This window comes from Cyprinodon variegatus, unplaced genomic scaffold, assembly GCF_000732505.1.
Source record: "Cyprinodon variegatus isolate N-32 unplaced genomic scaffold, C_variegatus-1.0 Scaffold296, whole genome shotgun sequence".
Taxonomy (NCBI): domain Eukaryota; kingdom Metazoa; phylum Chordata; class Actinopteri; order Cyprinodontiformes; family Cyprinodontidae; genus Cyprinodon; species Cyprinodon variegatus.
This window is the reverse complement of record NW_015150749.1, coordinates 862841-875514: the sequence shown is the minus strand read 5'-3', so window position 1 is coordinate 875514 and position 12674 is coordinate 862841. Positions and strand designations below refer to the sequence as shown.

The window sequence follows — 12674 nt, the reverse complement described above, 5'->3', positions numbered from 1 at the left end:
AACAAACATCTTGGATAAACGAAAACTTTAAATCCAAATCATTCAGCAGTGCAAATATGAATAAATAATCTTTGGGCATCGATGTTAAGATTTAAAATCTAAAATTGTACTAGGAGAGAAAAGCTGGTAAGACATCCTGGTAAAGTCAAATAAAAACCACTGCAGAGCAAAGTAGTTTCACTGCCATTAAATCAGCAGTAAAAAGATAACAGTTAAATAAAAACGATGATGGTACAATAGAAAGAGTGGATAGACCATCTATCTGAGATCTTTATCTGCAAAAGCCTAAAGCTAAAGGACTATAAGCTTGCAGACTGAAGTTTTTGTTTACTCATTGAAATACATTTTATCCTTCAGACATTCGCCAGCATCCCTGCTTGTTTTCCTGACGATGAGCTGCACAAATATTAATATAGCAAAGAACAGTTTATTATATTCCAAGAGTCAGGAATGGTGGGTTTTATTTGCATGCAAGTGATATATTCAGCCTGCAGTCAATGCTGAAGGTCACAGAGAGGGTTAGAAGCATCATAATGGCTAATATATAGGAAGAAAATGCAGGAAAATTACCCAGTTCGATCCCCACAGCCTCCACTCTGGGTCCCTCAGCAAGACCATTAACCCCTGATTGGTCCCCGGGTGCCGCTCAGTGGCAGCCCACTGCTCCCCAAGGGGACGGGTTAAGATGGAGCAGTGAATTTCTCAATTAATGATTTTCAATTATTATTATTATTCATGATTTTCTGAACATTTAAAGCCCTAAAGATAGGTGTGAATATGTTTAATTGGGCTTTACTATGAGATCGATCTGCAATAAAAAAAAAGCTACTCATTTCTGTCTGACAGACACATAATCCTCATGATACTCATCCGAACTTGACAGCAACTGTGTTTTCTACGGTACGCAGGATAACAACTAATAATCCCTTAACCTTCCACCTGCTCAACAAGCTCCCACTTGTAGAAATGTCATCTTTTGAGCTGCTTGTACGAACCCACAAGGCTGCGTTTATTTGGACGTGAAATGACAGCTGGCTTTCATGTAGGGCATGGCCCACATGTGATCTGCTGGTGTGCTTCTATAAATGGTTCTAAATAATGAAATGCTCATCAATAATTTCTGTCATTCGTCAAAGTTTTTCCCAAAGTGAGGGCGATTGCATCATACATCCAGAATTTCATAAATGATAAAGCGCCTTTGAAAACCCGTAGATCCTTGTTCAGTCGATAACTGAACAGGCCATCCCATGTGAAGTGAATGCAAAGAGAAAGTGAATGCATGCCTGTTGTTTTCCATTTCTGCTACTTATTAATCCTTTTTCTTTGCATTTACCTTGCAGTGTTTGGAGACACTGGCCCGTATTGATGTCCCAGATCTTGACAGTGGAGTCTGCGTTGCCTGAGACGAGTATGTTGTCCTTCAGCTCCATGCCGCTGGTGAGGGACTGATGCCCCGTGAGAGTGTGAATGCAGTTTCCCGTCTCCACGTCCCAGACCCTTATAGAAGTGTCCAGAGAGCCGCTCACCACATGGATCCCATCAAACTGGAAGAACAAAAGGATGGGTTTTTAATGTGTTTAGGCAGGATAACTACAGCTGTCCCCATGATTTGCAGCCAATTGCACAAACATTTCGCTGATGGAGCATTTCCACCTACCAACTTTAGATTCAATACAACTGATCGAAATGTATTGATCTGTCTGAGCTCATCTTTTTTTATGTCCCTATCTCAAAGAGTCAAACTAAGATGTTGCGTCTCAGATTTGAATTTTAGCAAAGTAATCAGTCTTGTCTTTCTAAGGCACAGTGGGCACTCAATATTATAACCTGTTTTCAATTAGACAAAATAAAAAATATGGTGAAATTTTAAACTAACATGAAGAAAGAACTTCAAACACTCAAAGCAAAATCAAATAGATTAAGTCTTGCTGCTGTGAGCAGCTTTCTAAATCAGATGAAACGGCTCACCTGCAAGGAGTACACTCTGTTGGTGTGGCCTTGCAGTGTGTGGAGGCAGGTTTCCGTCTCTGGGTCCCACACTTTGACCATGAAGTCGTAAGCACCGCTGACCACCCGCCGCCCGTCGTACTGGACACAGCGCACCGCCGCCACGTGGCCCATGAGGACGTGTAAACACTGACCCGTCTCGATGTCCCAGACACGAAGCGTGGCATCGCGAGAACCACTGACAACCCTGAAGACAAACAACAGACACGTGGAGTCAAGACACGATGGCACCCATGTTTCTGAAAGGGACTGAAGATGTATTTATATCAGGACCTTGGACAGTTTCAACTTTCATGTTTTTGTAATTTGAACGCTTTTAAATGAGAGTCTAGAGACGGTCAAACCAAAAGGCCAAATGACAAGTGAAATTATATTCTACTAATAGCTAATTCAAACAGTACCTCATAAACTCAATAGTACATATATGACAATTACCCTTTAATAAGAGCGGAAGGACAGTATGTTGGGTAACACTTCCCAAGCCCCATCTGCTGCCTGCGGCTTTCAGTCAGCTGTAATTTATGATGACTGCACTTAGCTCAGCTCCCAGAAAGGGTCACCCCTTAAGGGTGACGGCTTTAAAACACTCTGTGGCAAAACAACAGTTGTTTGCAAACTCCTATTTCACTAAGGTTTCACTGCCTTTTAGTAAAAAAGGAAAAACTACCTGATAAAATATCTGAATATTTAGATTAAATTAAAATGTTGACATCTCTTCCAGTGACAGGAGTGCATTAAAGCAGCAGACACTGGCTGGCTGGGTGGGTAAAGCAGGTGTATGAGCAGAGGCTACAATCCTTCATGTGGGAGTCCTGCATTTGATGTCTGATCTGATCCCATTTGGTGCATGTTTCCTCTGCTTCTTCGACACTGAATTGCTGTTTAATAAAAGCCTCTAGTGCCGAAAAAGACACATTAAGAGACAGAAAAGGAACTGATGCTTATCTTTAAAAGAGGGACGGTAAAGAGATTTCTAAAATTAAACCCGTAATACCAGAAACAGTAATAAAACAGCAATACCAGAAAACCCTGGCATTCCAGCACCGGGTTATAATGCATCCTTGATCTTGATATGAGCCTAACTGAGGGCACCTTTATGTCCAGATAATGTTTTTCTACTTCTTAGATGTGTGAGAGCTTAAACGTAAAAGTCTCCATCAGTCCTCATTTAACTGAAAGCTGTGCTGACAGGCCCAGACCGTGTAAACATTTTCTTCCACTCCTCCAGCATTGCATTCATGTTCACACTTGAATGTACAGAATGTGCTCTTAGCTCAGACAGATGCCTCTAGCCATGTCTTGAGGATGGATGGGAAGATTATTATAGGTTGGGGAGAAAAAAAAAAAAGACAACTCCCTTTAGGTATGACCGTTATTACGTTAAGTGAGGAGTCTGGTCACTGGTCGTTGGTGTTTTAACCAATTCCCTGCAGGTTCCCAACAAACAAAACAGGCAGACTTCTCCCATAAAATCACTTAGATAGAAAAAAAAAAAAGAATAACTTGTAGCTACGGTGCAGACACTCTATATTTACTAAATGCCTGACAGCACTTTAAAGATGGAAATCACTGACATGTTATTCATCGTCTGCAACTCGCCGCCCTTCCACCCAGTGAGTAATCAAATACTACACACAAAAACCTTGGCTGGCCTTAAGGCAAAAAGAGCACTTTTGAATCTCTAGAGTGCAATACGGCGTGAACAAGTGAGCAGCAGTTCACTTAAGACGACTCAGGCTCCATTTAATCACCGTGAGCCCACATGATGTCTTTTCTAGATGCAGACCTCTTTTCCAGAGTCATCGCTGCTCTTTTCACCTGATTGCAGAAATAAAGGACTCACGTTTCTGTTTTTGTACATAAGTGCCAAAAAAGGTCAAAGATGATGTAGCAATTTTTTTTTCTATATATCTAACATGGCATAGAAAAATAAAGAACTAGATCTATAAACATAAATGTAAATTCAACACACATTTTCTGGGCTATTACCAGACAGCAGCTGCTTCTTTATTTGATTATATACCAATCATACACTCTTTTAAAGAGAAATTATTATAATGGTATGAGGGGGAGTTTGTTTTGCTAAAAGGATAAAAAGAAATTGATGCACTTCCCAAATCTTTATCATCTCTTTAATCATAAAGAACACTCAGCAATCTTTCCCTTAGAGCTGATTTAAAGCCTAAAACAAAATCTCACCACCAGCGCTGCTCCATACCTTTTCTCATGTAGGTGCATGCAGCGTACTGTTGAGGTATGCCCATAGAGGGTGTGGATACATTCTCCCGTCTCTGCATTCCAGACCTTGAGTGTGCGATCAGTGGAGCCGCTGATGATGATGCTGTCTCGCATCTGGGATGACCACACGCCCCCGGTGTGGCCCACCAACGTCCGCAGACACTGAGTTAACACAAAGGCAGAGAAAGTTTTAGTGTGACCGACAGCAGGGGTGGTTGAATTTACATATATATCCAGCATCAGGGGTTCAGAGCTGGAAATCTCATTTGGGATTTCATTTGCTGTTGACCTCATGTTGGCTTCGGGGGGAAAGAAAGGAAAATTAAATTTATGTGACCTGTTATTTGAAGAAAGAGCTTGTGCAAGCTCCTTTAGCTCAGGGGCAAAATATCCAAACCATCGGCCAGCTTTTATAATTGCTTTTAGTTATCTGTTTGAGAAGAGGCCGATTCATTCTTGTTGCAGAAAGGGTTGACAACCGTCCTCAATGAAACGCGTCCATTTGTCCTCATTAGGGGAGCTAGATTAGCTATTGATTGCAGCAGTTATGGAAATCACTCTGATCAATTGAATTTGTGTCTCCGCAGTTTGTTCCACATGTGGGTCGATTTAATTATCCAAAATGCATTAAAGTGAAATTCAGAGGGTGGGGTGCAGCAGCTGTCTGGGAGGTATATAGTGAAGCTTGTCGCTTCACTGTAGAACATGTGACCTCTGACTGCAGCTGATAAGGAACAGTGGGAATAAGTGAATACCAGCACTGGAAGAACAAGAGGGGAATGAAGCTGTAGCCTTTTCTGCTTACTTTTCAGAGGATCCTCATGAACTTTAGCTGAAATAGGAATAACCTTAGAGGGGAGATTGTTTCTCGCTTCATTTGACACACTTTCTACATAACAGAAAGGCTATACCCAAAATGCATCACACCAGTTTCTTTATATTTTGCTTTAAGCTCCAAAGTGGTTCTTATCAATAGATCTTCAGACTAGATGAGGATTTTTTAAAATGCTAAAAACAGCTTTCTAGGAAAAACAACAAACTACTTCAAGAAAAGGTTTGCTTTTTAGCCAACTTATTATAACCTACGGACCACTCAGACATAAAAAAAAAAAACAGCTCCTAAACCCATGAGATGAGACATTTTTAGATCCACATGTGGACAACTACTTGGCAAAGAAACCATCAGCCAGTAACATGTTTGGTTTCCATTTCTTTTGTCAAACCAAAGACGCCAAATGAAACAATATTTTAGCTCCAACAGAACAATCATGAAGAGTTATTATAAGCAGTACATGACCCACCGAAGGATGATGCATCTCTACAGTCCGCTGTCAACTCCTTGCAATATTTGTTTCACTATTTCATGACTTAGATGCTGTTAATTCATCCTGCTGCTTCCATTGTTTATGTACTACTACCACTAAAACTGCAGTTGTAAAGGAGAGGATCTGTAAAGCAGAAGACTTCAAGCTAGGATAACTGAGCAGTGGGCCTTAGTTAATAACCCGCAAATATCAGCGGAACAGTAATTAGCATGCTAGGTTGAAAACAACTAAGCGTTTTAGCAAGTGTTTATTCTACATCTTTCGTTGAATCTATGTATTAAATAACAGCTTATTCTTCCAGTTGGGATAATTAATGTCTTTGTTTTCAATCTTTAAAGTTTGTAAACCATGTTACTTTTAATTTAACCCGAGTGGGAAAAAAATACTTTCATCGATTTATATGAATTTGCCGTTTATGAAGATTTAATAATTTCCACCAATGCATTTTTTATAGCTGTAATTGTGTAGTGGTTCATTAAGATACACTAGTATTGCAAATGATGTCACAAGTATACACCACTGCTCCTCTATAGAGAGCATGGGAGATACGTGACCCAGATCGATACAGGGAATGAGATGGAAATGTTAGCGCCCCAACTTTTGGTAACGTTAAGGGGTGTTTGGACTCTGCTCATTTTTCATATTTGACAATATAGCAGCTGTTGAACACGGCTTTGTAAGGTTGGTGAAGAGTGGGTTTATTAAAGGAAAACACTGTGGAATTCCCCGTACTAGTGTGGTTGTGGGTTTTTGACCAAGTCTTCCATCACCTCTCCTCCCACTCCTTGATCCTCTGTAGTTAAGAGTGACCTCTGCCCATCACCTTTGGTTCAGATATATTCAACTAACTCTGATCAAATTGTTCGTAGTGAGACGCCACTAGGTGCACACATTTTGATTGCTCTGCTTTCTTTGGCTATAATGGCAGAGACTGCCAACTTGTTTTACAATTGTGATTCATAGCTTCTTTTTAGCAGCACTTTGAATTCAAGTCATCTCTAAGGAGGGATGACTGGAATAGAAGATGTTTCAAAAGAATTTCTGTAATTTTTAATTTGTTTTTATTAAACATAAGGGAGAATTGTTTTTAGATTAATCTGATTTGGTCTGGAAAATTCTAATTTAAACTCAACAGCATACTGTGAGACCAGATATGATACATGTTAACACAGTCGGTTTATTACTTTTCCACAGTTCATCAAAATCATGATTATAAAAACCCTCTTTAATTTGTGTGACAAGTACAGCCTCCATGTTTTAGGGTTTTGTGCTGAAAGGCTCCACCTTTTTGTAATTTGCTCTGGACATATGAGGATCTACAATCCATCTTGTAAATTAAAGAATTGGAGGAAACCTTAAGGAACAAGAATCCGTGTGATTAGAGCCCACTCAAACACTGCGTGGGAAGAGACTATCTGAAATGAAGGACTCAGGCATCCAACATAAAATAAGCCTCTCTCTGAGTATGGAGGAAGATTAGAGCTCCCTTCACTCAAACTGTGAATGCCTTCTTTGAATACAGAGCTGCTGATACTGTGATTTAGATTTACAGAAGATTGTTTCTCTCTTTCAAGTATGAATTAATAAATATACCTTTTATGACCTTTGTGGGCAATAAAATAATACAAAATAAACCTGTAAGAGGAGCCAAATGTGCACCAAGCTGATAATATCCAAGGATTAAATTTCAGAGCTACAGGTAAAGATTTTAGACAATAATCAAATGCTTCATCATTAAAGATTGCTATGGGAACAATACATCTTGAAACAACAAAGTTATAAGAAATGTTGGGTGATAATCTCAGGGGAAAAATGCCTTAGCACTTAAAATTATGTTCCAAGATATGAAAGCATTAAATGTTTGTTTTCCTGCATTTCCTCCAGGAAAGTCAAAGAATTCAAAATTCAAATCAAAGTTAAAACAGCAACATTAATTCTCAATCTTTATTATCTTTTAGTTATGGTCAGAAAAGCTACTTTTAATCTCCATGACTTGTTTATGAGGATAAAATGTATTACTGCAGCTCCACAGCGGACATCCCTCCCTGGATGCAACATCAGTCCACAGGTCTGCCATCTTAAATCTGCGTGACAGCGGAGGCTGCCGCTGACAGGCACCCCCAAGGACAAGCTCTGCTCTGTTAAACACAAGGCAGCCACCTTTGAAGCACCGAGATGTGTGCACCTGCTTGTGTGTGTGGAGGGAAGATTGACAGCTGGAGTCTGAGCTGGAGACACGCTAAGACAAAGGGTTCATCCACTGAAGACAGAATCTTTAAACACCTTCCCAGAAACAACTTAGCAGGAAAACAACAATGAAAGTACAACCTCCATTTGTGACTTTTACAAGATATTTATTCAGTCTTCCAAATGCCTTTTTTTTTTATACCTTGTTATCTATTCATGCTGAGATAACAAAATAAATGTTTTGATTTTCCTTAAGCATGGCTTAAACAGGGTCATTTATTTAACAAAAAAATCTGAGCAAACCAAAAACCAAAAAAAAAAAAAGAAAAGTTAGATGCCCATCTTAGTGTTGGATTTAACTGCAGTAATTTGTTAAATATTTGAAATATTACATAATGTCTCTGCAGGTGGGAGTTGATGGGATGTTACCAGCGAATTTGAAAATGAAACAAGCTAATCTTTGAGGGAAACAGGATTTGTTAAAGAATTTATGGAAACATCTGTTTTGGAGCATGTCTACATTAGATCTGCTGCAACATTTAAAGTCAGGCTGGCATGAAGGTGGAGACATTTAAGGGTCCATCAGGACCTGATTAACTTCAATAAAGGGCATCTGTGAGCTAATGATTAACCCTAAACCCTGCTTCTTAATTATTGGTCTCCCTCACACACACAACTCAGCGTCGGTTGCTTTGGCTCCTGATTCTAACATCAAACCACCACTTCCTGTGGACAAGTTGTGGACAAAACACTTAGGACAAGTTTAGAAGAAATTGGCCACACAACTCTAAACAGTGCATCTCTAGATAACACTGATCCTAAGTTAGCAACACAGACACATGAACTGCAAAATCTTTAATCTAATGATGGAGAATTAGAAAAGATAGAATGAAATCAGCCTCTGAGGAGAGCGACTGCAGCTTTTGTTTAGGTTAAACGGCAAAACAGTAAAAGATGCACCCACTTATAAATAAATGGCTTAATGGTTGAAGATGTGGCTGCAAGGCAGGTGCACTGAATGCCTTTTGTGTTATCCCTCCAGAGGGCAATAACAGACTGTAAAAGCCATAAAACCTTCCTGTATGCTGCTCAGCTAAAAACTTAAAGGTGAAATCATGGAAAATGTCTTTAGAAGCCGACAGACTCCAACAAAGGTTGACAACAGAAAACACAAATAAAAAAAGTGCCAGGAGCCCTACTGTATTTTTACTCCGGTTTTATGAGCATCGACAGACGGTTTACAGAAACGGTTGACTCAGCCTAATTGGCTGTTCTTCCAGGAGCATGGGTGGGGGGCAGGGGGTAGATGCCTGGTCTGATTGCAGCACCCAAACAAACAGATTTTTAGCTCATTTCTCAGTTTATCTGCTGGAAGAAAACAATCTTGAGGCAGTTTAACACTGCAGGAGGCGAAGTTGTCGGTGTGAATGAAGGTGGTTTCAAGCAAAGCCAGTACGTCCAGCCCGCCGTGTGATTCATTGCAGACTTCTGCCCTCAATATGGAGTCGCTGAGCCTGTAACTCACCAACCTGTCAGCTGGATATTTGTGTTTTAGGGAAGCGGAGCCAAACGGAGCTCTTTGCCCATTGGATGACCTTGGTGAGATCGACTCAGATCAGCAAACCCTGTGACTGGTACGCTTATAATCAGTGGTGGGCTAAAAGCCAACATAAGCTTGTGTAAAGCAGCATCTTTACATCAATAACACTTTTTTCCCCTACAGACTAATTGCCTAGGATGAAGAAATCCAACTTCATGAATATGCAGAGTGTCTGGCTTTAAAGGTGTCTCCTAGGATATTTTGTGAAATACGATTTTGACTCAAACTGCATCTTATTTTGTAAAAAGTCAAAGACGACCTGAAAACTGTGTTGAAATGATTCATTGAATTCTTAATTTAATAGTAGTAGAATAAGAAGGCATGACGACTGATCTGCTCCAATCTTCAGCTCACTGCAACATCCCCACACCACCGCCTCTCTTCTTCACGAGCAGAACCGGCCTGTGTGACTGCTGCAGCTTCAGCTATGAATACAAACATTGAGCAGGAGGAGGATGTGGAACAGCACTGCAAAATGGATAAATGTAAGAAGCGAGAAGCGACTGGTGAAGCACTTCACAAGAAGATTGTATCCGAGTTGGGGGAGAAAAAAAGTTTTTGATCAGCCATCACTGGTACTCGAGCTGCATTTTTATTGCTCTGTGAATTTCTGAAGTTTAGACATGCAGCGCGCAGCAAGTCGACGGAGATGTTAAAATGCTGCCTTGATGTCTCCTCCTCTGTCAAATCAACATATGGTAGAAACTATGTAAATGTATATACAGTCATGGGACATGTCAAGAAACCTTGAACCCTTTTTATTTGTTATTTTTTACAACATGTCTTTATTTTATGTGTGATAAAAGCTTAAATTACTGAATGGATTTGAATCAAATGATCCGGTAAAACCGCTTGCCTTTAAATGCTGCAGATCTGGGATCAGTGGAAAGAGATCTGTGGTTAAAAGCAATCCTCAAAAATGTATTGTGGAAAATTATACTTAAGGTAACATGGCTGTTATCCTCAATGCAAACACTCTAAGGTACACTATGGTATCAGTAATGAAAAAATGTATTGTTTAGGAGTAGATTTATTTGTACATGGTCCACCTAGTTTAATTACGAAAAACCCATAATAGTCAGATAAATTTTTTCTAGTCCCCTTGGATAATTCTGACCCACTCAAACCTCCCAAAAATAAAGTCAGACCTTACCTTTCCTGTTATGGCTGACCAGACCTTCAGCGTGTTGTCATCGGAGCCACTGACAATGCGGTTGCCACAGAACTGGAGGCAGGTGATCACATGGTCATCGTGTCCCTTCAGCACCTTCAGATAGAAAAGACGAGATGAGACAGGATGAAGGGGACGAGACGAGGAGATGGAGATGAGACGACAAAGCAGATGACAAGAGCTGAGCAGACAGCTGCGTGTCTCCTGGGCTTTGTGCATCAACGTGAGAATGAGATAAGAAGCAAAATGTCAAAAAGTTCTGGAGGTGTATAAAGCTCCTCCAGAGGAAGTGTTTTGTTTCTGTGCTTATGTGCAGCATCTGCCTGCTACTGGGTCGTCAAAGGACTGCTAGCTCAGCAGATCATATCACTTGCTGCACAAACGGAAGAACACAAAGACCCCAGAACCTAGCAGTGGTCTAAAGTGACCTTTAGATGTTCTAAAAGCAGCTGAACCCTTCAAGGTCTATCAGAGGTCTTCTTTAACATTCAGCTCATGATTTAAAGAGAAAAAGTCTTCACCGGTAAAAGATAAAACCCCTCAGATTGAAGGAGACCATCCTGTGGGCCTGCTCAATTATTATTTCACAGAAATAATGCAGACGTGACTTATCATCTTTCCATCAATTCCACACCTCAGTCCCTTCTCTGCCTACTTTCTTTAACTTAAAGATGTTTGATAACACCTCTTTAAGATGATCTAACCCAGGAAGAAATAAAGTTTGCATAGGAAGCTACCTTGGGTGATTTGAGGTCCCCTCTCCTCCAGTTAGTGTCTATTCTGTGCTGCCTGATATAGGCACTCTTCCAGGGGCTGTGAGTGAAGCCTGGCTTGGCAATTTTCCTTTTCCGTGGTGGCAGAGGCTCGTCGATACCTTCAAAGTAAAAACGAAAGAAAAAAAAACATAAAAAAACAAACAAAAAAAAAACAGGTAAATGTGCTAAGAGGCTAAATATCAGATGTGACTTTCAGATCCATCTTCCAAACAGCAGGGGGCCAAATGGTGGGATATGACTTAAGACTCACCCTCTTCCCTGCATTTCTCTCTCCACAGCAGGTTGTCTTCTGCCAGGATACGCCAGTAGCGACACGTCTGCGCCGCTTGGAGGAGGTCCTTCGGTTCCAGGAATGAAAGTACGTACAAAGCCAGCTGTGGACAGAGCGGCAGAATGGGACGCAAATTAGAAAAAAATATGTAAAACAGCAAGGTGTTGGTAAAAATATACATACAAGATTAACCATGTCGGACCAGATTCAACATAACCATGTATCTATCAGTTGACCATAGCCAGGTTGAAGCAGATCCGTTGTAGAAAAACAGCTTCCTAGCTTAAGCTAAATTATGCTGTCAGTACCTGGATAGGCTTAAGAGCACAAAAGACTATAAATAATTGCACTCCATTCTAAGTTAATCTTTATTCTAAAGAGATACTCGTGTTAAACTCCTTAATTTAGAAGGTTCAAACTTGATTTTGTAGTTTTAAGTTAATTCCAGAGACCACATTCTAGAATTTAAAAGCATTCAACACATTATAGAAATCAGACTTCTAGACAATATGAATAAATTGAGAGTTGAAATTAATATTTGAAAAGCTTGCAACAAATATTTATGCACCTTGAAGTACTGTTCTGTTATTCTGCTGTGATCTGATGATGATCTCACTGTGATTAATTCAGATGGAAAGGCAGAAACAAGGTGGATAAAAGTTTAGGAACCTGAATTCTTTCAATAATATATTCCATCACTGACAGGTTTAGCTTCCAAGACAATTGTAAAAGCACTTTGACATTTAATTGTGTGAAAAGTGCTTTAGAAAGAACACCTAATACGTTATATATTGATATATAACTTTTAAAAATACATATACTCAAATAGCCACAGACTAAAGGGCGGATTATATTTCTGCAACTGCACACATCAGATGTCGCTTGCGTCTGGTCGTGAACCAGTTTTGCTGGTATGCTTCTGCAACGTCGGTCTGGAATTTTCAGGGACACACAACAGTTTCCTGCCAAAGTGCCTAGGAGGAGCCTACTCGAGAACTCGTGAGAACTTCGGCGGATGGTCACGAGAATTTCTTCTGCGGAGTGTTTATTTTCCAAAACAACATGTCGGAGGCCTCGTACAAGTGGTGGTACTTCCCAA

The 12674-nt window shown here is 40.2% G+C and overlaps 1 protein-coding gene across 3 annotated transcripts in view; it reads right to left on the bottom strand.

The window, feature by feature from the left end:
* Positions 1-12674, bottom strand: part of fbxw7 (F-box and WD repeat domain containing 7) — a 116660-nt gene that overhangs the window by 6187 nt on the left and 97799 nt on the right. For all 3 annotated transcript variants that reach the window (XM_015383876.1, XM_015383877.1, XM_015383878.1), the window contains 6 exons: positions 11555-11678; positions 11266-11402; positions 10511-10624; positions 4226-4407; positions 1969-2194; positions 1334-1544 (listed from right to left, as the gene is read on the bottom strand). In XM_015383876.1, the coding sequence (XP_015239362.1) occupies positions 1334-1544; positions 1969-2194; positions 4226-4407; positions 10511-10624; positions 11266-11402; positions 11555-11678 (994 nt within the window). The remainder of the gene's footprint in view (positions 1-1333; positions 1545-1968; positions 2195-4225; positions 4408-10510; positions 10625-11265; positions 11403-11554; positions 11679-12674) is intronic.